Source organism: Callorhinus ursinus, unplaced genomic scaffold (genome assembly GCF_003265705.2).
Source record: "Callorhinus ursinus isolate GAN/ISIS: 27379988/994484 unplaced genomic scaffold, GSC_fseal_2.0 scaffold31, whole genome shotgun sequence".
Taxonomy (NCBI): Eukaryota; Metazoa; Chordata; class Mammalia; order Carnivora; family Otariidae; genus Callorhinus; species Callorhinus ursinus.
In genome coordinates this window covers 14,492,140-14,517,861 of record NW_027397093.1, presented here as the reverse complement: position 1 = coordinate 14,517,861, position 25,722 = coordinate 14,492,140, and the positions used below count along the sequence as shown (strand labels likewise).

General features: G+C 48.1%; 2 protein-coding genes across 13 annotated transcripts in view; one reads left to right on the top strand and one right to left on the bottom strand.

The window, feature by feature from the left end:
* PALD1 (phosphatase domain containing paladin 1) overlaps window positions 1-25,722 on the top strand; it is a 150,261-nt gene that overhangs the window by 111,163 nt on the left and 13,376 nt on the right. The window lies entirely within an intron of this gene.
* PRF1 (perforin 1) lies at window positions 5,202-10,255 on the bottom strand. The gene is made up of 3 exons (XM_025850267.2): window positions 10,104-10,255; window positions 8,154-8,729; window positions 5,202-7,294 (listed from the first exon to the last, which is right to left on the bottom strand). Exons 2-3 carry the CDS (start codon window positions 8,690-8,692, stop codon window positions 6,166-6,168), a joined length of 1,668 nt encoding a protein of 555 aa, XP_025706052.1. The 5' UTR covers window positions 8,693-8,729; window positions 10,104-10,255; the 3' UTR covers window positions 5,202-6,165.

The following is a 25,722-nucleotide window of genomic DNA, read 5'->3' as shown; positions in this document are numbered from 1 at the left end:
GGCAAGCGGGGCCGGGCTTCTTCCAAGCATGGGGGAGGTGGTGCTCAGGGGGTGTTCCCCGGGGGACACTGCGGGTGTTGGGTCCATCCGGCCATGCCCACTGAGGGCCAAGGCCTAGCCGCTCCCAGCGGGAAAGCGGTGCAGAAATCAGCGTTCTAGCCCCTGTTTTATAGCTGGGAACCACGAGATCTGCAGGGGAGGGGGGTTGCGTGATTGCAGTGTACTAGAGAGAACTAATTGAGGTTGAGACTCAGTCTTGGATCAAAACCAAGGTTCATATGATATGTCTCTGGCTAGTCTGGGTGATTGTGTGGCCGGGATCATTTCATTTGTGGCCTGGCTTGGATGTCAGTCCTTGGCTGCTCTTGAGGGTCCTGTCTGTGATGGAGGTTGATCTCTTTCTGTGCGTGACACTAACCCTAACCACCTGGTGAGAATCTCAGCTGAGCCAGACGCACTCCCCCACCCCCCATCCTGCACTGTATGATGCCAGGCAGATGCTCAGTCTGGCCCTGCCTGTGTGTGTGGCCGCTCGGGCTACGGAAGCCTTAGCTGGAAAAGGCCTCATCAGGCAGCAGGGTGGGGGGCGTGGAGAGGGATCCCGTGAGCAGGTTAGGGGGGTGGGCCTGCCCTTCCGGGGTCACGATTTGCCCAGGTCAAGGGGGCACCTGCTGTGCCCGGAGAAAGAGCTACCCCCAGCTGGAACTGACTCAGTCGTGCCTGGGGCCATTGCAGGTGAGAGGTGGGTAAGAGTGAAGAGCCATCCATCCGGTCCCTGAGAGACTCTCGTTTCCATTGTCATTGACAGAGAGGCGGCGGCTGGCCCAGCCCCTGCACCGGGCCATGCGTGTTCCCTCTGTGGCAGCCTCCCGGAGGGAGGCGTGAGTGGCAGCCGGTGGTTGTCAGGTTGTCAGTCAGCCCGCAGATGGGACCAGAGATGTAGATACACAGGGCGCCTGATCCGCTGGTAGGGCTGCATGCTCTGAGAAGACAGGTTTCTGTGTCCCCTGACAGCTCGTGGTTAGAGCCCATCACAGGCAGAACAGCTACCTCCTGAGGTAATGAGCCCCCTGCCTGTGGGAGAGTTCAAACACAGGGTGGAGGAGTCTTCGGTGGGTTCCATTCATTCATTTATGCATTTCCCATCTAATCGCCCATCCAGTAGTTTTCAAGCAGCAGACTTGGGCCAGGGGCTGGACTATTGGTTCCACGCTGGCTAAGGTAGAAGTGGCCCTTGGCCTGACAGTGGGCTGTGACTTTGACCTGGAAACCAGGGAAGGCTTCCTGGAGGAAACTGTCTTGGAAGCTGAAGCCTGAAGGCTGAGGAGGACTTAGGGTGGTGGAGATAATTTGCAGAAAGGGGAGGCGGCGTGTGGGAAGGGCAAGAGCGAACGTGGCCAGCGAGGAGCCGGTACGCTCGGTGAGGCAGGGTTTGGTGGGGGTCTGAGAGAGCTGAGAGCGAGGTCAGCACAGGGGGTCGCCTTAGGGGGTCTGAGCCTTGTCCCGCGAGCTACAAGGAACCAGTGAAGAGTTCTTAAGCAAGGCAATGACATAGTCAGATGTGTGTCTTAGCTGGTTTCTCCAGAAGCAAACCTTGAGCCAGGGGTTCACAAGCAGGTTGTTTCTGTGGGGGGCGGGGGGGGCGGGTAATTCCAGAAAATACCCGTAGAGGAATGAGGGATTGAGACCGGGAAGGAGGCCAGCCAAGAGAGCATGTGTGCTCGAGCAAGTCGCCCCTGTGGGCACGGGAGCTTCACCCTGCTGGGGAACCCTGGGCATCAGGGTAGAACATGTCCGTCAGAGTTATCCCCCGCGACGGGCAAGGAGCTGGAGCGTTGATGTGCCACCCACCTCCCATCGGCCATTGGGCGAAGGCTGTCTGGGATGGGTGGGGCGCGGACACTGTGCCCTGGCTCTTCTAGCTTCCCCGTGGGGCGGGCAGAGCAGGCCTAGCTCAGGCCGTCGGGCACAGATGCGGGGGCCGGCTCGGAGTGGGCCGAGGGACGGTAGGCTGGAGGGACACTGAGAAGCAGACAGGAGCCCCGGGATGCGTGAGGAGCCCACTGGAAGACATGTCCGGGAGATGTTGCTGTCCCGGGGAAGGCTGTGGTTATGAGCAGAAGGGCACAAATGTCGGGATGTGGAAATGCCCGGGGTTGGGTGGGGGAATCAGGAACACTGTGGAGAGGATGCACACGTCCCAAAGCTGCAAGGGCGCCTGTGCCTCCCAGAGGGCTCTCCCCAGCCCCACACTGCCTGTTCTCCAGCAGGTCCCCCTCTGCCCCCTCCAGGTCAGCGGGGCCGCACCCCAGAGATCACTCAGTGGGTTTGAAGGGAGATGAAGGTGCTGTGAGGGAACTGCTTTAAAAAAAACCCCAAACTGGGCTGTGCCAGTTGGCACCTTGGTGCCAACCCCAGGTCTGAGGAGAGATCACTTGGACCTAGGACGGGGGATGAGAAAAAAGCCATGCAGCCGAGACCCCCCCCCCCCCCCCCCCCCCCAGCCTGAATGCCACCCTGCCCCCGGACCTTCCTCCAAGTCCACATCTGTCTCCCGGTCAGACAGGCCGCCAGACGGCAGGTGGGCTGCACGGCTAGTTTGCGGGACCTGGTTTACAGAAGGTGCTCTGGAACCATCTGCTCAAGGATGGCACCTGTGAGTGGTCCCAGCCGTCCTGTGCTCTGGGCGCTTGGGAAGGGGGCGAGGGGGAGTGCTGGGGACACGCGAACAGCTTCTAAGGACAGATGGGGGTGGAAGGATGGTTGGGAAAGGGGACCGGAGTGTTGAAGTAGTGAAGGAGAAGATGGGACGGTGTCATCAAGCCAGGGTTTTTATTTGCCAGAAAGAGAAGCCAAGTCTGGATAAACTCAGTAGAAAAAGAATGTAGCTCTAACCAATGACCGATGGGAGGTGCTATACTGCAGCCCAACTCCCTCCACGCGGAGCTGGGATAACCCTGAGGTACGTGTTCTTCGTTGGCTCTGGGGGCCCACGGTGGTGACTTGCTGAATGGTGGGTCACCGTCCCTTCCCTGGCTCACTTGTCCTCTCCCCTGCTGGGCTTTCTGGGATTGCCTCTCCCATAAATCACCTATCCTCGAAACTTGGGCTCACCTCTGCTCCTGAAGGGACCCCATACCTGGGGCAGGTGCCTCCTGCGGACAGACCCCATCACATGTCCTTTCCTAGTTGCAGGGGGAGAACGGGGAAGCAAAGGAGTGGGGCACTTCCAGCTGCTGGGCGGGGGGGGACTCTGCTTTCCACCAGGACTCATAGGTGGGGTGTCATCGGGGCCCCTATCGGCTCGTTGGGGCTGTTATAACAAAATACCACAGACCAGGTGGCTTACACACGGGAGAAATACATTCCTCTCAGCTCTGGAGTCTGGAAGTCCCAGGTCGAGGTCGGTGGATTCAGTGGGCCTGTTTTCTCTTTGTAGAGAGCAGCTTCCCATGGGTCCTCCAACGGTGGAAGGGGCCTGGAATCTCTCTGGGGCCTCTTTTACGACGGCACTAATCCTGCTCACGTGCCCTCCCACAGCACCCCCCTCCTGAGGCAATCACCTTGGGGGCTACTATTTCAGCCTGTGACTTTGGAGGGGACACAAACATTCAGGCCATGGAGAAGCCAGTGGCAAATTCAAATTGTGATAATTTCAGGGAGGGTTGTTTCTAAAAGGCCTGTGTACAGAGGGGGGTTATAGAGAAACACATGGGATAGTGCAGTAACTCAGGATTAGTATAGCGGAGCTGCTACCATCCCCGGGTCTGAAGGGGTGAGAGAGGGGGGCAGTCGCCCAGAGACAGGCAGAAGCCCCCTGGGAAGAGCAGTGACCCAGCTGGACACGGACACCTCGCTGAGAGACCGGAGGGGAGCAAAAGCTCTAGTCTCTGAAATTCCCACCAACCTCCCCAAGCCCCCGATCTCTTGCCCGCTAGAGATGGGTGCGGACAGATCAGCCTCCCGGGCCAGAGCAGGGTGGGGCCGGTGAGGACAGAACCTGAGGAGGGCCGATGGAAGCCATCTGGCCCAGCACGGAACTCCCCGAGCAAACGAGGGGCCTCAGGCTGACAGTCTTCCAGTCTGTGTGGGTTGGAAGGGGAAATGTCACCCCGGATCTCGAATTGGGGCTGAGGGCGAGCTGCCCCTCAACACGGTCGGCCCATTCCTGCTCCCTGCCCACCCCACACCTTTTCGCCCAAGGGCCCTTTTTTCTAGAGCCTTGTTGATCCCTCCCAAGACTGGGGCTCGGAGCGCCGTGCGCAGGACTCGGAGCCCTGGCTGTGCCGGTAACTTCTGCAACCACAGCTACATCCTCCGGGTCCCAGCTACCCTAGATGGAACACCAGGAGGGGTAACGAGATGACCTTTCAGTACCCTTTATGGAACACTGACCTTCTAGAAAGGCTTGTGGCCCCCTTCTACTAAACAGTCCTGAGAAGGGAGAAAAATGAAGAGTAATCCTCCCGGGGAAACCAAGGCCCAGGGAACAAAGCGATTGCTGGAGGTCACTGATCCCATGGGCACTGAAACAAGGCTCCCCTCTTTGGTCAGAGCAGTCCCCTGAGCCAGGCCTGCTTTCCCAGCGGGCTACGGCCCACACCCATGTTTATTTTCTAATTAGCGCAGCAGCCTGCATGACCTTTCAAGATTTTTCTTGTGCTCTTGTTTGTGCGCATGGCTGTGAAGGGAAAGGTGTAAGATCATTGGCTTCAACCAGCCGTTTAGAGCCAGCCAGTCCCTCCTGCCCCCGCCCCCCTTGGGGATTCGGGGTCAGTGTAACATGACTGCTGGGCTTTTGAGAGTATGGGTCCACACAAACCTCAGAGGCCTTAATTTGCAGGGAGTTTCGGAGAGAGTCAGGAAGCCAGGCCAGCAACCCGGGGCCCCTCTGACGGCAGCCCCTCCCGGCCCAATGCTGCTGGTTCTAGCAGGCTGCCCGAATCTCGCCACCCGGCGCTGTGGGCCTGTGTCCCAAGTGTGTGAAACAAAGACCATTTCATTTGAGGGCAGACCCCGAGGCTCTGGGGTTCCCTACATGCCAAGGCCAAGAAGCCTCAGTCACCCCCTAGTTGGAGCCGCTGCCTTCTCCCCTCCAACTGTGGGGGACGGGGGAGAGCTCTTCAGCCCGTCACATGGGTTCTGGTGAAATGACAGCTTTCAAGCTGATGGCTCTGGATCGATTTTGGCCTGCACACACGTTCTCTGTGATTTGTACATAGCTTTATTTTTACAAAGGGAACTGCATTGCCAACAATTAGAGAAGTTAATTTGGGGTTTCTGGCTACTTTCAGAAATCCCCAGCCCTGCCAAGCCCTCCTGCCTGGGAATGCCTGGCGGGGCCAGAGCTGCTTAAGTCAGCTCACCATAGTCCTTACCATTCCCTGTGGCCACCGGGCTAAGGGCTGAATGTCTGTTGCCTTTCTCCCCGGGTTTGTGCTGCTGGGTCTTGAATCAGGAGTTTTGAGGGAAGTGAAATATTTCGGGTGCCCATGTTTCTAGCGGAAGTGGAAAGCCAGTTGCCGGCCTGCTCCGGGGTGAGCCCCCCATCCTGCCGGGTAGGGTTGCTGATGTAGACGTCCGTCTCGCGGGCCACGTTTGGTCCCGGCCCTCTCCTCTGCCACAGGGACGGCCATGACGGCGGCCATCACAGCCCAGGTATCAGTCCTGCGTCAGGCTGCGCACACACGAGGCCGGTCCAGACGGTCCCGGATTTGGCTGAGGGGCACAGCTGGCTGGGCGAAGAAGAGAGAGCAAGCAGAGCAGCCGGGACGGGCAGGCTTAGGCCCAATGGGATGAAGAATTCCCCATGCTGGCAAGGGCTGCAAGGGAAGGTCTTCAGTGATAGCAAGCAGTCTGGGAGGAAGGGCCTCCTGGCCTTCTGCCCAGCTCCCGACCCAGGCTGTGGCACGGGTAGCAGGCGCTAGAGGGCGTGGCCTAGCCCCAGCTCATTCCAGGGCTCCAGAATATCAGAGAGCTAAGGCAGTTGGGACAGGAGACTTCAGGGCTGGCCTGGAAATTCAGCCACTTCATTGAAAAAAAAAAAAAAAAAGCCTCAGTTTTCCATCTGTCTACTGGGGATGTGAAGAGAGGCCCTGGCTCCCTCCGTGAGAACCCCATTCGGTGCAGGCAGAGGTCCCCTGGTCCTCTCAAGGCCTACTGCGCTCACCACACTGGCCCACTCCGGTTTCCGGGAGGCGCCCCCAGAAGACCGTGGGGGGCATACTGCAGGCAGGTTGCCCCCTCCAGGTGAGGCAAGCACTTGGCGTGGTAGAAGAATCTCAGGTGACCGTGGTTCAGGTTGCACTTCACCTCATGGGAGCCCGACTGAGCTTTCTGGTCACAGGTGCCGAGGAGGTCGTCATCCCAGCCATTGTCTTTGTCCCAGACCTGCACCCGCAGGGGGCCCCCTGTGGACAGAAGCACGTTCCCGAAGTCCAGCTGCGTCGCCCACTTGGGGTGGTTATTGTTCCACACCGTGTTGGTTCTCAGCTCCTGGCCTCCAAAGAAGACTTTCAGATAGGCATCTGTAGCAGTAAAGTGGTCTCCCCACAGGCCTGTCGCCTGGAAGTTCATCACCTTCAAGTGGGCCAGGCCCCTCTGCCGGGGACAGCAGAACTGGTTGGTGGCCGCCGAGCTGGGGCACACACACTGGCATGGGTTGTGGGGGCTCTTCTGCTGCCCCGGGGGGCAGGGCCTGCTGCAGTCCTTCCACCGGGCCCTGTCCATCACGTACTTACTCACGGCCCGCCTCAGCGACTCCCGCCGTGGGTCCCAGCTCTCCACGAGCACGTGCAGAGGCTCCAGGGTGTAGTCCACCAGGCCGGGTCTGGCCAGCAGTGAGTCCATCCAGGCTGAGAACTGCTCCGGCCCGGCCCGGTTCCCAAAGAGCAGGTCGCCCACGGAGTTGTGGTGGCCCCCGACTATTTGGGAAAAGCGTTCCTGGTAGGACTGGTGGAAGGAGGTCTCCATCTTGTGCTGCTTCTTCTTCTCCTCACAGGCCTTGAGTTCTGATGAAGAGCTGGCGCGGCCACTGATGCTGACCTGGGCCTCGACGGCCAGGCAGTCCTCCACCTCGTTGGCTGTGAGCCCGTTCAGGGCCAACTCACAGGTGCGCAGGGCAGTGAGGGCCGAGACCCGGCCGCCCAGCTCCAGGGACCGGATGAAGTGGGTGCCGTAGTGGGAGATGAGCCTGATGTAGTCAGCCTCTGTGGAGGTGTTGAAGTTGGGGGGCAGGTCGCTGAGGGCCTTCTGGAAGTTGGGGTGGAGTGGGGGAGAGTGTACCAAGTGAAAACTGGAAGGCGAGAGAAACATCAGATGGGCCAGTAGTGGTCAGTTTTCCCCATTCAGCCGTCCCTCAGTGTTGCCCAAGGTCACAAGTGATAGAAAGACAACTTGAACCCGGGTGGCCTGACTCCAAGCCCAAGCTCTGAACCACTGAGCTGTCAGGGAAACCCAAGGTTGCTCCCTGGTGACCTAGGTATGCTGAATTTCTGCTTTTCCTTTGCAAAGTAAAGTTTTTTCTTTCCTTTTTATTTTCTAGTTAGAAAACTGATGGTGACCGTCTAGCTTTGGAACCCGGTCCTGTGGCCCTGTCTGTCTGTCCCCTAGATCGGGCTCCTGACAGCTCTGGCCACTAGGCAGGAGGTGCCCCCTGTCTCACTGTGGAGGGAGTCAGGGTGGGTGACTGGGGTGCTCCATGGAGACCAGGCATTTCTGGGGCTGTGGGACCCCGGTCCCTGAAGGGAGGGGTGTCTAGCCCTATAGTCCTAACTCCCAGCACAGAGCCTGATACATGACAGGCATGATCGTGGTCGAGTGGGTGAATGAGGCCCAGTGATGGGAAGTCTCCTGCCCACAGGACAGAGGGGACTGGGCACTCCGTAGATCCGAATGGCGCCGCGTTGGGGATCTCAGCACAGCCTTGCTCGCCTCTCCTCCACCTGTTCTCTCCTGGGGCTCTTCCTGTTCAGGGGGCCCCGGGGAGGAGGCCCTGAGGGCACCGCATCACCCAGTGTGCGGGAACCAGGGTTGTGTATCCTCCTGGTGGACACAGCCTCCCAGTCGCCACCCTGCCATCCCAGGGCTCCCGGACCACGCCCAGTTTCCCAGCCCTTTCCCTGAGCTCCTCCACCCCCACCTGCAGCGCTCACCTGTAGAAGCGACACTCCACCAAGTCAGTGCTGAAGCTGTACTGGTCCTGGTGGGTCTTCTGGGCAGCAAAGTTGGCCACGCTGGAGTGCGAGCCGGCCACGGTCACCTGCACATTGGCGCTGGGTTTGGGAGACACATCCAGCCCCAGCCGCCAGTCATTGCGGATGTTGCTGGCCGCCTCCCTGGCCACGCCCTCGATGGAGTTGGCCTTGGCCCTGACCACTTGGCGCTGGCAGCCTGAGCCCTGGGAGCGCCAGTCGGTCAGTGCCAGGGGCAGGCGCTGGAGGGCACCCTCCTGCAGGGCGTTCTGGCAGAGGGTGCAGGTGCCATCGGGCCGCAGGAAGCTCTCCGTGTCCACGGGGAAGGAGCCCGAGCGCCTGAGGCTGGTCACGTCCACGCCCTCCCCGGCCAGTGCCGCGCCGGGCACGAACACTTGGTTGCGCCGGCACTCATTGCGGGTGGCTGTGTGGCAGGGGGCTGGGGTGGGCGTGGGCCGCAGCAGCAGGAGGAGGCACTGGAGGAACAGGCGGGCACCCATGGAGCTGCGGAGACGGGGGCCGGCGGGGCTCCGGAAGCTGTGGGCAGAGGTATGGAGGATGAACCATCATGGCATATGGAACGGAGAGGGAATGGGATACCTCGTAAGTCACTGAACGTCAGAGCTGCAATGACCTTTACAAACCTGGCCCATCCCCCACCTGTACAAATGGGCCCAAGGATGAGAAGGGACTTGCCTGAGGTCACACAGCCAGGAGGAGCCCCTGGCTAGGATTTCATTATTTAAGGCCTAATGGGGATCCAGACTGATGGCTTTGTCCCCAGGACCACAGCCGCTGCTGGTGGGGAAGGGGCTCTGCACACAGAAGAGGGGGCAGAGCGCAGATGGAGCGAGTTTGGGGAGGGATCTGGGACTCTAGAGAAGCCTGGATTCTGGGGGAGTATCATTTTGGGCCCCAGAACAAGCCATGCTTTTCCCACCCCACTTCTCTCGTTCTCTGTCTGTCTGCCCGTCTCCCATGAAGCCCTTAACAGAACTGGGAAAGAAAGAATGCATTGCTCTTATTGTCCCACCTTCCCGTTGGGGCCTGCTCTCTGAGCCTCATGGGAGAACAGCAGCCCGAATTCCAGCCTGGAGGCTGAGCACGTGCCTCTGCCCTTGCCTCCCGTGTGGGGAGGGCTTCACGCTCCCTCTCCAGATCTCCGGATGCCCACGCCTCCTCTGGCATTCTCTGCCATGCTGTGCAGAACTCCAGCAGCGCCGCGAGCTACCTGTGGCCTATTGTTGGGCAACCATTGGCTCGAAACTTCTTCCCAATTTTGAGGTGGCTCTGGAGCCTCACGGGGACCTGTTTATAATCTGGAGTCTCCACACGCTCCCCCTACCTAAACTGGACTCCTCGGAGGGCTGTCCCTTCCAGCGCCTGCCAGGGACCGCAGCTTCTCTGAGACCCAGGGCCGGGGGGGGGGGTGCTGTGGAGAGCAGGAACGCCTGCAATCTAGCCAGGGCCTTCTGCGCCTCACCCGAAGGAGTGACTGGGTGGTGGGATTCCAGGTGACATGCAGGCCCCAGGGGAAGTAAATAGGAGAAGGCCCTGGGGTCATCCCACTTGGGAGGCCAGCACAGTTTATGACCTTAATGCACAGAGCTCCATCTCTATCCTGGTCTCCATCATCTGATCTTCCAGGGAGCCTGTTTCCAGCTTTCTTAAAGGCTTTCCCTGTCAGCGTCTGAAGCGGCCTTACAGACGATGCCCTATAGCGTTTCCACTTTCTCTGTGAGGACGCTGAGGCCCGGAGCAGGCATGAGGCCACCCAGCAAGTCAGTGACAGAACACAGTCTCATGGGTCACAGCAACAGGCTCTTCCCCGGATGGAGCAGCCCCACTCCCGGGCCTCTCTGTCCCCACCCAAGGGCTCACAGCCTCCCCGACGCCCACCTTCCTCCCTACCTGGGGTCCTGGGCGGAGACGCTCTACGCAGACATTCTCTCCCCCCAGGAGATGCTCCTGAAATGGTGGTGTCAGCTCCCAGGCAGGCTCACCACACAGCTCATCACCCAGGCCGCCGTGCACATCACTTCTGCTTCCTGCCCCGCCCCTCCAGCTGTGGTCATGGGTCCCCTCCGCTCTCCCCCTCCCACCGGCACCCATCCTGTCTTCACCTCCCCATCCGGCCCTTCTGACAGCCCTCCAGGAAGCAAAGCTGTGAGGGCCAGAATCTCATCCCACAAGCAGAGCTGCCTGGGACACGGAGGCCCTGGGCTGATAGGTGAGGGTTTGTGTGGAGCACACACAGGGGCCTGGGGATTTTGAGGTTCAACTCTGGGGTTGACGAGTGGGCCAGCAAGGGCAGTCCCCCTGCTTCTATCTACAGCATCATGCGTGTGAGGCCTAGGAGGTGGCATAGCATAGGAGCTCACCATGGGGCTTAGAGCCTGCCGCCTGGGCTTGGGCTAGCTCGGTTAGGCTCTAGCTGTGGGACCTGGCAAGCTTCTCTAGCCTCTCTGGGCCTGAGTTCCCTCAGCTAAAAAGGGGGAGAATAATAGTGTAGACCCTACGTGTTGTGAAGAACGTGAGGGTTACTACGTGTGATGTGCTTAGAACAGTGTCTGGTTCTCAGCGTGTGTGAGCTCGGGTGACCATTCCCCCCTCCCCAGGCAGCGGGGAGAAATTAACCTCCTGGCCCACTTCCTACGCACACCGGCTTCCCAGCCAGCCCCGGCTCTAGACCCCAAACAACGTACCCCAGGACACAGTTACCTGTTCCCCCTTTTGTGAGGAGAACCAGGGGCCACACTGGTTCCCCAGCCCCTCCCCAGCCCTGGCCTGAGGTTGCAGCCACAGAATGGGTGGGTGAACAAATGGGGAAGGAGATGTGGGTGGGGCCAGAGGCCGGGGGTCTTCATCCTTTGTCTTACCTGAGGTCAGGGTGGGGTGAGGTTTCCATGGGTTGAGTGACTCACAGGGCAACTTCTGGGGGCCAAAATCACACTGGTTTGAGGTGAAGACAGCTGGGTAAGTGGGGGGGCTGTTTCAACAGTTCACACTCCAACCGGTGTACATGTGACGGGAACAAATAGCCACAGGCCCCAGACCACGTGTGACACCATGGGGTAGCTCATCCCTTGAGTCTTTGTGCCCCCGTGAGGGCCTTGCTCTTACGGGAACAGGGGCTTACGCTGCCTTCTGGGAACCTGGATGCCATCTCGTCCCCCAGGTTCCACCCCCCCTCCAGAAATTGTGGCCTCCTGACCCCCTTCTGTCTGTGCCTAGTTTTGTCACACAGACGTAAACAGGAGTTGGGTTGTTGTTTGCATGGCAGCGTGAAAACATTTCTTAAGATCTTTGAAACTTTTCAGAGACTGCTACCAGGTAAGTACTCTGGAGCGGCATTCAGAGAAATTAGTGTTGTTTTTACAAAGGTAGAAGGTAACCCGACTAAAATAGGTCGACACATCTCAACATCAGCTTTTCAGAATGAAATTCAGTTTAAACAGGGAGGAAAGGGCCCTACATGTCGAATAGTGTTGATACCACCGCGTGAATAAAATTACATCTCTGCGTTTAAGCAGTGGATAGGGGCATGCCATGTTTCTTTCAGGAACATAAAACATATTTAGAACCTAGTGTGATTCCAAACATATCTGTTGAATGTCCCTGTTACTGCTGATGTCATCTTTAAAAATAAAAATCACCTGTAAATAACTAAAAAAAAAAAAAAAAAGAAAAGAAAAGAGAAAAAAGAGGTCAGCCTTCCGAGGCTGTGAGTTTAGTTCTATAGGAAGAGACAGGTGAGGAAGAAGGAACAGGCTGTAGACTCAGCTTTGTTGGAGACTTGCTAAGTTTGAACCCCTTCCCAGGTTAGTTTGCTCATCCATAACATCAACCAGAGGACTTGGGGACTTCTCACAATCCTTGGATTCTTGATGAAATGTGCACTTGGCACTTTCCGAGTGCCATGTGAAGTCGCTACTGTCCAAGGGACCCTGGTGGGGGCGGTCCGTTAAAGAGCGAGGATGACATCGGGTCTAGGACGACCTTTCTTGGCCTCTGCGCCTGATGACAGCTGTCCTCCCCGGCTGACATTTAGTGCTTCACAAGAGATTTACGCACACTTTTTTTTGTCCGAGACGTAAGTTTTCACACAGTGTGTTCAATTGCCAGACACCCTCCATATGGTTTATGATTAGTCACTTTGTTGAAATAGAACTCACATACAATCACGCGTTTAAAGTGTACAATTCAGGGGCACCTGGGTGGTTCAGTCGGTTAAGTGTCTGCCTTTGGCTCAGGTCATGATCCCTGGGTCCTGGGTCCGAGCCCTGCATCGGGCTCCCTGCTCAGTGGGGAGTCTACTTCTTCCTCTGCCCCTCCCCCTGGCTTGTGCTCTCTCTCTCTCTCAAAAAAGAAAAAACGTGTACGATTCAGTGGTTTTTAGTATATTCACAGAGTCGCGCACCCACCACCATGATCAATTTTCAAACATGTTCATCACTCTGAAAAAAAAGAAACCCTGTATCCTTTAGTGGTCACTGCTCTTTTCATTAGACACTGGTCTACTTTCTGTCTCTATGGACGGAGGACAGAAAGTGTAGGACATTTCGTATTAATGGGCTCATGGAAGATGTGACCTTTGTGTCTGGCTTATTTCACGTAACGTCATATTTTCAAGGTTCATCCAAGTTGTACCATGTATCAGTCCTTCATTCTTTTTTATGGCTGAATAATAGTCCCTGGTATGGAGTTACCACATTGTATTTACTCATTAATTGTGGCCACTTGGGTTGTTTCCACTTTGGGGCTGTTATGAATAATGCTGCTATGAACATTTGCATACAAGTTTTTGTGTGGACCTGGGTTTTCCTTTCTCTTGGATATGTACCTAATCATGGAATTGCTGGGTCATAGGGTAACTCTACATTTAACTTTTCGGGAGCTGTTTTCCTATGTGGCGGCACCATTTTACTTTCCCACCAGCATTGTGGGAGCGTTCTACCTTCTCCACATCGTTGTTATTATTGGACTTTTTAATTACAACCATTCTCATAGATGTGAAGTGGTATCGCAGGGTGGTTTTGATTTGGATCTCCCCAATGGCTAATGATGGTGAGCTTCTTTTCATTTGCTTATAGGTCATTTGTATATGTTCTTTGGAGAAATGTCTATCCAAGTCCTTTGCCAATTTTTGAATTGCATTGTCTTTTTGTTGTTGATGTACAATAGTTCTTTATATATTTTGGATCCAAGACCCTTTTCAGATACATGATTTGCAAACATTTTATCCTGTTCTGGGTTATCTTTCCACTCTCTTAAGAGTGTCCTTTGAAGCACAAAACTTTTTTTTAACTTTACTGTAGTCCAAAGTGTCCGTTTGTCCTTTTGTTGCTTATATTTTTAATGTCATACCTGAGAGGTCGTTGCCTAACCCAAGGTCATGAAGATTTACTCCTATACTTTCTTCTAAGAGTCTCATAGTCCTCCCTCTCCCATTTAGGCGTGATTCACCTAAACACAAACACCTTTGTGTTTGGAAAGGGGTCCAACTTCATTCTTTTGCGTGTGGATACGGTTTTGATGTCTCTTTTCCTAAGGCTACTAAACATTTACCCTTGACAGAAAGGTTCCATGGATACTCTACACAGAATGCATGAGGAACCTGTTGATTCTGATTGCATCTACTTACATAGACTCTACTTACTCTAGGCACTACACACACGAACTATCGTCAGAGAAGTCCTTCAACAAAACGGGGGTGTAGATTGCCATTATTGTGCCTATTTTGAAAAAACCAAATGTAGTCACAGTGGCATTCCCTTCATCCTGTGATTATTCTTGGTTCCCTCTTCCTCTGGGGTTCTTCATGGAAAGACCCGGGGAGTCTTTCCTCTTTTTCCACTCTGTGGAACACTGGCACCCAGTTTTTGTACTCAGCCCATATCTTCAGCAGTGATGGTTCTATTCGGATTTTCTGGCTTTTTTCCTGGTATCAGTTTTGGCAAGTTACATTTTTCTAGGAAAATTTCCAATCTGTCTGAAATTTCACTGTTGTGGCCATGAAGTTATTTATAGTAGTCTCTCTCTCTCTCTCTCTCTCTCTCTCGCTCTTAGAAAAAATATATTTCTGAATCTTTTTAGCGATGTTTTCTTTTTGATCACAGGTTTTTATCATTGTCTCTTTTTTTTAGATGAGTCTTGCTAAGGATTTTTCTATCTTTTATCATTTTTTTCAAAGAACCTGCTCCTGGCTTTATTGATCCTCTCTATCGAATCATTATTTCCTATTGGATCAATTTCATTCTTACCTTTTAATTTCCTTCCTTTTTCCCATATTCTTTGAGCTCCTTCTATTGTTCTTTTACTAACTTTTTAAAAAAGATTTTATTTATTTATTTTAGAGAGAGAGAAAGCCTGAGCAGGGGAAGGGGCAGAGGGAGGGAGAATCTGAAGCAGACTCCGTGCTGAACACGGAGCCCCACACAGGGCTCGATCCCACAACCGTGATATCATGACCTGAACCGAAACCAAGAACCACCCAGGCACCCCTTACAAACTTCTTAAGTCCTTAGCTCGTTAATTTTCATTTTTCTTCCTTTTTAATGTAAACACATAAGGCTCTACATTGCCCTAAAAATCTTTTAAACTGCTTCTCTATAGTTTTGGTAGGAAGTCTTTCTTCGTTACTGCCTGGTTTCTTAACATTTTCCAAAAGTCCTGATTTTTCTTTAACCTGTGAGTTATTTCGAAGTATGCTTTTTACATTTTCAAGAAAATGGGGTTTTAAATACTATCCCTTGGCTAGTGATTTCTAATATAGTCACACTGTAGCAGGACATGTCTGGATGAATGCCATTCTTCGATGCTGGTTGAAATTTTCTCGGTGGTTAACTAAATGTTGTGGTAAATGTTCCTGTGTACGTGAGAAGAATATCTGTTGGTTGATTTTTTGATGCAGGGTACTGTGTTCAAAGCTACGGTCTCTCGATATTTTAATTACTAAGGAAATCGTGTTAAACTCTCGCTCTGTGAAGACAGATTGTTCAAGACCTACAGATTTTCTCCTGCAACGAGAGTTCTGTCAACTTTGGCTTTATATGTTTGAGACGATTTTATTAAACAAGTTTAGTATTGCTTTGTCTTCCTGGTGAATTAAATTCTTTAAACCGCCCCAAATGATGCTTCTCCCCCCAAATATAAATTTAGTCAGGGGCGCCTGGGTGGCTCAGTTGGTTAAGCGACTGCCTTCGGCTCAGGTCATGATCCTGGAGTCCTGGGATCGAGTCCCACATCGGGCTCCCTGCTCAGCGGGGAGTCTGCTTCTCCCTCTGACCCTCTTCCCTCTCGTGCTCTCTATCTCCCATTCTCTCTCTCTCAAATAAATAAATAAAATCTTTAAAAAAATAAATTTAGTCAGATATTAATAGAGCTATTCCAATTTTCTTTTTTAATTTAATTATTTTTACGTGTGGTAAAATACACATAACATGAAGTTTACCATCTTCACCATTGTTCAGTGTGCCAACCTTCTTCCGATTAGCCCTCACAGGGAGATCTTTCATCTTACCTTTAAATTCCCTTTGTTTTTATGTTTCAGGTGGGTCTCGTTAACCACAAGTCATTGGATTTTGTGATGTTACCCAATCTGGGTAGTTGGCAGTATAACCCTGAACTAGGTTCATTTATATTTATTGTTCTGTGAGAGTTTATTTCTACCGTGATGTGTTTGATCAATGTCCTGCTTTCCATGCTTTCTCCCCTCTTTTCCTGCCTTTTTCTTCTAAGATTTTATGTATTTATTTGAGAGAGAGCACGCACAAGCAGGGGGGAGCGGCAGATGGAGAGGGAGAAGCAGGCTTCCGGTGGAGCAGGGAGCCCGATGAGGGGCTCAATCCCAGGACCCCGAGATCATGACCTGAGCCGAAGGCAGACGCTTCACCCAGCGAGCCACCCAGGAGCCCGTTCTCCTGCCTTCTTTTAGATTGATGGAACTTTTAAAAAGTCACATTCTTTTCTCTGTGCCGGTTGACTCTTAGAGCCTTTCTGATTTCTTTAGTGGTTGCCCCTAAAAAGGCTAACATGCATTCTTAGCAAGGTCGAAAGTTTCTCGTTGTAAACTTTCTCGTGTAAAATCACCCTTTCTCATATTCTGGGGTATTGCCATCCGGGACTTTTGTTCAGTCTTCCTCTTCCTCTTCCTGTACTAACTTAGTCATTGGTGCTATTACGGGATACTGTCAACGTTTGTTTATACTTATTCACACATTTGTCAATTTCTTTGCTCCTTAGTCTTTCATCTCTGAGCTTCCACGGATTGTTGTTGTTGTTGTTGTTTTTCCTTAAAGTACTATGCACCGGAAGTGTCTCTGGCAGCACCTGCTCTCAGTTTCTGTTTGCCTGAAATGTCTTTATTTCACCCTTGGTTTTGGATCATCATTTTAGCAAGTTGACACTTTGAAGTCCCTGATGGTTGACACCTCTCGGCACTTTGAGGTCATTTCGCTGTTCTCGGCTTTCATCATGGCTGTTGCTTACCTATTATTCTGTGTAGAGTATTCGTCTATTGGGGGGAGCAGGGACTGTTTCTAAGATCTTTTCATTTTTGATTTTTTGAAAGCTTACTACAAAGTATGTATCTAGATATGACTTTCTTCTTAATTTATCCTCTTTGGGGTTTGGTCTTCCTGAATCTGAGGATTCGCATCTTTCCTCATTCTGGAAAGCATCTTGGCCATCATCCCTTGACATATCCTATGTCCCCGGCTCTCTCTAGTTTTGCCTTGTGGGGTGCTCGGCAGAGATGCAACAAGGCCCCTCACTCTCTCCTCCTTGTCTGTCATGCTCTTTTTCTTGTTTCCTCCTTTTCGTGTGTCTGTCCTGTGTGCTCGTTGGTGTTTCTCCCCTTCTTTGTTCCAGTTCCCTAATGCTTGCTTTCTCTGTGTCTAGTCTGCGATTTAATCCATCCATTGAGGTTTTTTTTAAAAAGAAGTTTTTAATACATTCTTTTGTTTTAGTTACTTTTTTTTAAAGATTTTATTTATTTGACAGAGAGAGACACAGCGAGAGAGGGAACACAAGCAGGGGGAGTGGGAGAGGGAGAAGAAGCAGGCTTCCTGCTGAGCAGGGAGCCCGATGCGGGGCTCGATCCCAGGACCCTGAGATCACGACCTGAGCCGAAGGCAGATGCTCAATGACTGAGCCACCCGGGTGCCCCCATCCACTGAGTTTTTTAGATTAGCTCATACATTTACCAAGATGCAAACATCCAAACAATGTAAAAACATATTTAGTGAATAACCTCACTCCTGCGCCATTCCAACCTACCTCAATGGGTGCCACTTTTTTTCTTTTTCTTTTTCTTTTTTTGTTTCTTTGGTGTCTTCTTGGAGTTATCTCCCCGTACAAATATGAGTAAATAAAGTAAATACTAGTAAAAATGCTTTCTTATTTTCGTCCTTCCTTACATAAAAGGAAGCATGTTACACATCTTGCTTTGTGCTTTTATTTTGTTTTAAAATAGTATACCTTGGAGATCTTTCCTTTTCAATATTAGGGAGTTTCCTCATTCTCTTATTTTTTTAAATGGTTGCACAGTATTTCATTACATAGATGAAACATAATTTATTTGACCAGCCTCCTACTGATGGCCCTTTGAGTTATTTACAGTCTTTTGCTCTTACAATGTTGCAGTTGAATAACCCATACTTAACTCATTTGCTGGATCAGAACATTATGAGTTTTCAATTTTGTTGTGTATAACACATATAAAAGTACATACACACAGGGGCACTTGAGTGGCTCTTTCAGTTAAGCTTCTGACTCTTGATCTCAGCTCAGACCTTGATCTCAGGGTCATGAGTTCAAGCCCCATGTTGGGCTCCATGCTGGGTGTGGAGCCTACATAAAATAAACACACACACACACACACACACACACACACACAATTACATATCTATGCATACTTTACACATATACATATATAGTGTATATATACACGCATATAGAAGTTTGTCTCTATATATACACGCGCACAACAAACACTCTCCACAGGGTTGGCATTCAGTTTTCACTCTACCAACAATGCATGAGTGAGTTGATTTTCCCTCCATCTTACCTACAGAATGTGTGGTCCTCTAGATTTTTCTTCAGTTAATTTTTACTTTCAGTGACTTATTTTTTATTTATAAGATCTCTGTTTCACTCAGTTCCAAATTTGTGATTATGTTTTCATTCTGTTCTGAATTCTGTGATTATGCATTGTGATTATATTCTTTAAAAAGTTTTAAAACGGGGCGCCTAGGTGGCTCAGTCGTTAAGTGTCTGCCTTCGGCTCGGGTCATGATGGGATCGAGCCCTGCATCGGGCTCCCTGCTCCGCGGGAAGCCTGCTTCTCCCTCTGCCACTCCCCCTGCTTGTGTTCCCTCTCTCACTGTGTCTCTCTCTGTCAAATAAATAGATAAAATCTTTAAAAAAATAAAATAAAAAGTTTTAAAACATTCAGACATACTTATTTAAAATTTCACATCTAGGCATGCCAATATCCGAAGACTTTGTGCATCTGATTCTTTATCTTGTTCTATCAATGGAATCTGCCCTCTTGGTGGCTTGTTATCCCGGATGTTTTGCCTGTAGTTTAGACTGTGTTCTCATGCTTGGCCTCCCTTTATCTGTGGGCATCCTGCAAAGCCTGGGCTAAGAATATTCTTTTGCACTTGCTTTTGTGAGACACCTCCCAGCTTTACCCACCCACCTATTTATGTTCATTTGTTGGCTTGGCATAGTTTGCCCTATACCAGTAGTGTAAATGTGAACCACAAATGTAAGGAAGGTAAGTCTGTGGTTATTAGGTTTTAGGAGAGACTGTCGTTTTACTCAGAATTGAGACTGACACAAACAAGTGTCTTCCTTGATTCCTTTTCCTAGTAAATAGATCCTTTTTCTAGTCTACACTTTCGTTGACATTATTAGCCCATGGAGAATTTATTTAAGCTTTATGTGGGTTGATCTCAGCTTCCATTCCCCTCCCCCTCCCCCAAGACGTTAAAGTAAAAAGCCTTTTACTTTTGTGATCATTATGACTTGGGATCTGGTTTCCCTGGATTGGCATGTGCCTCAGGGCATCCACGGCTGGTTGGCCTGCTTTTCTCTTTAGTTCTTACTTCTTCAGTTTTTGACTCCTTGGGATATTTCTTACTTATTTGCACCAATTTCATCTATGCTTTCGGATACATGTCATTGTATTTAACTCAGCCTTTCTAGGTGTTTTTTTGCAGCAAGGTAGATTTTAAGAATAATTATTCTACAATATTTGATCTCGCAAATATTATTTATTCAATAAATATTTCATTCAATAGTATTGAATGAAATAAATGTTTATTGATAGCCTAATATGTGCGAGACTAATCTATTCTATTCTATTTCATTCCAAAAGATGCAAAAGACTGATAAGTATAGCAATCACCAGTTAATTCACACACCATTAAATGAAAGGGAAATTTTTTCCTGTTTTAACAAAGAAGTCTAAACCCATGGTGGTTGATGGCTATGACCAGGTTTGTGGTGGTTACATACTGACAACATTTTTTTAAAAAGATTTATTTATTTATTTGAGAGAGAGAGAGAGTGAAAGAGCATGCCTGAACAATCTTATTTTATTTTATTATTTTTATTTAGAGAGGGGAAGGGCAGAGGGAGGGAATCTCAAGCATACTCCTCACTGAGCATGGAGCCCCATGCTGGACTCGATCTCACAACCGTGAGATCATGACCTAAGCAGAAATTAAGAGTTGGTCGCTTAACCAACTGTGCCACCCAGGCGCCCCGACAACATTTTTATGTGAGATTGACCCAACTTAAGTGGCACTAAGAGGGCATCATACCATTGGTTTGCAGTTTATCCCGTCACATTAATCTCTATTGATTAATAAAATAAGACTCCAGGGGCGCCTGGGTGGCTCAGTCGTTAAACGTCTGTCTTCGGCTCAGGTCATGATCCCAGGGTCCTGGGATCGAGCCCCGCGTCGGGCTCCCTGCTTGGCGGGAGGCCTGCTTCTCCCTCTCCCACTCCCTCTGCTTGTGTTCCTGCTCTTGCTGTCTCTCTTTCTGTCAAATAAATAAATAAAATCTTTTAAAAAAATAAAAAAATAAGACTCCAGATTGCTAATGTACATATCATGGAAATGAGTTGTAGAAGTTGAATCTCTTGCAAATAATGAGGTTGCTATAAGGAGAGCCTACTGTGGAAATCACCCAGAATGCCTGTACTTGTAGAAACCATAAAGACATCAGGCTCCTCATTCTCGCCTTCTGTCTGTTCTGTATTTCTCTTTCAGATGACATAGCCTTCATCTCCTTTTCTTTCTCTGCTCCATTCTCCACTTTCACCAGGCTGCCTTCTTGGCTCACCCATCTGCTTCAGTGGTCCCATCATGGCTGTTGAAAAAATGGCAGCCCAGCCTTCCCAACTGGCTCCCATGGCTTACCCTCTTGATTTTATATGGCACAGACTTTCTAGCTTACAAAGACCTTCCCATACATTATTTTTGTCTATGCCTAACAATGTTGTGACATAAGCAGAACGTTGTTATCCCTAATTGTTTTTTAAATGAGAAAAAACAAAAGAAAGAAACAAGAAGAGGTACTTGCCCAACATTACACAGCCAACAAGTGGCAGAGCAGGGACCAAACCCTGGTTTTCTGGCTCAAGGCCAGTGATTTCTCAGGAGTCCAGCTCACATACAGCTGCCTAGTAAATCCACATCCAAGTGAAATTCCAATGTCTGGAAAAACTGGATTTCTAACTCATCAGTGAGCTTTCAATTTTCTGATATTTCTATTAAAGAACAGTCGATCTGGGGTTTCTCTGTGAGAGTGGTGGCCTCAGATTATAGAGCTCAGAGAGTTGGTGTGGCTTTTCTGAATGTTCTCAGCACTGTGCCTAGCCATGTCTGGGAGTTTTGCGATGAGTTATTAGTGGCCAAGGGTTTGTGAAAACATAAACATCTCACTGAGCTCAAACCTGAATGGAAAAAAGAAAAAAAGAACTTCTGAGTAAGAGTCTGACTAATGACTCTTTGGAAGAAATTGAGCAAGTGTCTGAGACTTTTCCATCTGCCTTTCAGCTAGAAAAGTTTCTTCCTAAAACCTCACAGCCCTGTGCATTTAAGCAGCACAACGTACTGTGCACATTCATCTACTGTAGCTCATCGATTAAGTCTTTGCTGAACACCTACCGTGTGCTGCTAGGAACTGATGACTACAGAGAGAGTTACAAAGGCATATAAGCCAGGACTCCGTCCTTAATGGAGGCTACAATCCAGAGAGTTATAGCACCATGATCAAGCTTATAGTCTTGGGAACCAGACCGCCTGGTCAAAATACCTGCTTTATTACAACCAACAATCAACCTTGGCATAAGCATCTAATCTCTTTCAACCTCATTGTCCATAAATGTAAAATAAGACCAATAATTATATCTACCCAGTTACACCTATAATCAGGGTTTTGCTATGGGGATTAAGAGGTAATATATGTAAAGGGCTTGGCATAGGACAAAAAATCTAAATAAAATTTAGGGCATTGGCATAAAATCTTAAAGGAGGTTTAGGATGTGTGGCTCAGAAATGAGGAGCTACAGTGGTCCAGAGTGGTGGTTGGGTTCAGTTAACTTACTCATATAATCAGAATAAGATGCTCTTGAAGGATTGGTAGGTGAACAGAGATTGTGCAGAAGTTTTTCAGGGAAAGGAATAGCAGGAGCAGAGGCATGGAGGCAAGAAAGGAGAATGTTTAGGGGGTAGGACTAATATCTATGGTACAAGGCGGTAGGCATTAATAATTATAACTTTTATAAATATCCTATGTCTAATACTATCTGCCAGGAACCTTGGGGAATGCTTTACAATCATGATGTAAATTAATCCTCCCAAGAGCACATGCCATCTCCCCGTGAAATGTTGAAACTCATTAGCCAAATATCTCTTCTAGGACAAAGCCCTACACTGAGGGGAAATGGCTAGAAGAAACAAAAGGACAGTGCAGAGCCAAGTAGGGAGAAGATCCAGATAAAATAGGGGACCCTGGTTCCTGTGAACAGAATGCACAACACGTGCGCGCACACACACACACACACACACACAGTAGGGGAGGGTAACAGAGGAAACAGTTCTCAAACTCCTCTGAAGCCAGTTTCAAAGACATTTTTCAGTACAACTGGAGATGGAGCCCTAGAGTCATGAAATCTTGGCCAAGAAATCCTCTCCCATTCTCCCCACTTAGGAGTACGGGGAAGCCTATCTCACTTAAACATGGGCAACAGAATAGGATTGCAGAGAAGGAACCCAGCTCCATTCAGAGTTCTTATAAGAAAAGAGATTAATGAGCATAATAATAGGCCATCAGACCATGAAGGCCCCTAGAAAGACTTGCCCACAAAACAAATGAAAATTTTAATTTAATATTTCAAAATGAGTTAAAAGAATTTTTTTTAAATGATGGAAGCTATGGAATTGAAGCTTAACTCAGGATCATAAAAATTAATAAATGAGATGATTGGTCAAAAGGACGACTTGAAAAGAGCTCACATAGAGTTAAGAAAGACAATTTTTCTTTTCTAAAAAGAAAAACCATGTCAGAAATGAAAAAAAAAACTAGAGTGCATACAAGAGTGAACAAATAACACAAATAATATGATTAGAGAAAAGGATGAAAAGGAGGAAAGTTAAAAAGGAATAAAAATAAACTGGGGAGTGAAAAAGAAAAGATATGTGAGAAAGAGATAGATGTGGAAGACAGAGAAGATCCAACCTCTGTGTGAAAGAGAACCTAAAGAAGAAAACTCAAGCAGTGGGACAGAGTAAATACACAATCACAGTGAAAGACTTTATCCTCGCTCTCTCTATAACTGACTAAGTAAGTAGACAACAATAAAATCGGTATTGAGATAGAAGATTTGAACAGCATGACTGATAAACTTGGTTCTGTTGATGTGTATAGAGCACTGCATCCATGTGCTAAAGAAATACATCTTCTTTTCCAGTGCACATTAAATATTTCTCTAAATTGGCCATATAATGGGCCATAAAATAAGTCTAGAAAATTAAGTCAATTTCAAAAGGTTGAAATTTTACAGACAGTATTCTATGACTCAATGGATTAAGTTAGAATCAATTCTATTAACAAAAAACAAAAGAAAATCCCCAAATGTTTGGGAATTAAATTCTTTCAAAATAACCCTAAGTCAAGGAATAAATTGAAAAATACTTTCAACTGGATGATAATAAAAACAGGACATACCAAAATATGTGGGATGTGACGAACATCATGCTTAGAAGAAAATTTATAGTCGTAAATGCACACATCAAAAAAAGAGAGAAGGATTTACTATCAATAATCAAAAAACCACTTCCAGGTGTTAAAAAGGACAACAGATTAAATCCAAACAGTGTGGGAAGGAAATAATGAGGAGAAGAAATTAATGAAACAGAAAGCAAATATACAATAAAGAAAACTAATAGCCATAGCTTGGTTTTTTAAATGATATAAAATTTATGAACCCTTAGCAAGGCTGACATAGACAAAGAGAGGGAAGAGGCACAAATTAACAGCATCAGCAATGAAAAAGCATTATCAGTACAGAGCCTGCATACATTAAAAAGATCATAAGAAGTTATCATGAATAATTTTATACCAATAAATTTGACAATTTAGATAAAATCAATACATTTCCTTAAACCAATAGCTTACCAAAATTTACATGGAATGAAATGTCTGAATAATCCCAAACCTAGAAAAAAAATGTTTTTCCTTTTTTTGTTGTATAAAATATTGTCTTTATGTAGAAATCAACTGATTTATTCAGGGTCATTGTCTCCAATGTTATGCCTTCGTGAGAGATTTTTAAGACTAATTTGGATTATAAGTCAATTTAATTCTATATACCAGCTGTAAAACTTTTTATTTTTTTTAATTAAGATATTCATACCATAAAACCCATTCTTTTAAAGTGTAAAATTTAGTAGTCTTAAGTACATGCAAATGTTGTGCAACCATCACCACTATCTAGTGTTAGAACATTTTCATTACCCCGAAAAGAAACCTCATATCCATTGGTAGTCACTCCCCATTCTCTCCTCCAGTCCCTGGCAACAACTGATCCACTTTTCCTCTCTATGGATTTGCCTGTTCCGGAAATTTCATGCAAATGGAATCATATGACAAGTATATGTGTTCTTGTGTGTCTGGGTACATTCAATTAGCATAAGGCTTTCAAAGTTTGTCCATGTTGTAGCACTTATTGGTACTTTATTCTTTTTATGTCTAAATAATATTCCATTGTATAGTTATACCACATTTTGTTTATTTAATTATTAGTTGATGGATTGTTTCCACTTTTTGACTATTATAAACAATGGAGCTATCAGCACTCATGTACAAGTTTTTGTGTGAATCTACATTTTCATTTCTCTTGGGTGTGGAATTCCTGGGTCATATGGTAACTCTAGGTTTAACTTTTTGAGGAACTGCCAAACCATTTTCCAAAGTAGCTGCACCATTTTACATACCCACCAACAGTGTATGAAGGTTCTAATTTCTCTACAACCTAGTTAACATTTGTAGTCATTTGTCATTTTTATTATACCATCCTAGTGCATGTGAAATGGCATCTCATTGTGGTTTTGATTTGCATTTTCCTAAAGACTAATGATGTTGAACATCTTTTCATGTGTTTATTGGTCATTGTGTATACTTGCTTTGGAGAAATGTCTATTCAAATACTTGGCCTATTTAAAAAGTAAGTTATTTTTCTTATTGTTGAGTTGTAAAAGTTGTTTATATATTCTGGATAGTAGACCCTTTTCAGGTATATGAAAAGCACTTGATACAATTTAATACCCATTCATGATAAAAACTCTTATTAAAATCTAAAAATAGATGAGAACTACTGTTAACATCATACTTAATGGTGACACAGTAAAAGCTTTTCCTTGAAAAATGGGAAAAAGGCAATGTGCTTCCTTTCACCAATTTTATTCAACATTATATTGAAGGTTGTAGTTAGTACAATAAGCAAGAAAAGGAAATAAAGGCATATGATTGGAAAGAAAGACATGAAATCACCACTTTATGAAGATGGTGGATTGAGTACATAGAAAATTGAAAAGAATCGAATCATGAACTATTGAATTAACAGTAAATTAGCAATGTCCCTGGATTCCAAGTCAGTGTACCAGCCATGATTATAAAATAAATTTTAAAGAATGATTCCGTTTAAGGGTTCTAGAGGGGAGGGGGTGGGGGGATGGGTTAGCCTGGTGATGGGTATTAAAGAGGGCACATTCTGTGTGGAGCACTCGGTTTTATGCACAAACAATGAATCATGGAACACTACATCAAAAACTAATGATGTAATGTATGGTGATTAACACAACAATAAAAATAAAAAAGAATGATTCCGTTTATCATAACATCGTAATACATCAAATTCCTAGGAAAAAGTTTAATGAAGAATGTCTACTATACAAAAATCTCCAAAACAGTACTGAGGTAAATAATGTAATCGAGGGATGTACCATGT

Excerpts from the sequence above, each read along its gene's own strand:
- PRF1 (XM_025850267.2), bottom strand. The coding sequence starts at position 8,692 with ATGGGTGCCCGCCTGTTCCTCCAGTGCCTCCTCCTGCTGCTGCGGCCC. Across the intron at positions 7,295-8,153 it reads GTGGAGTGTCGCTTCTACAG|TTTTCACTTGGTACACTCTC; the intron begins GTGAGCGCTGCA and ends CTCGCCTTCCAG.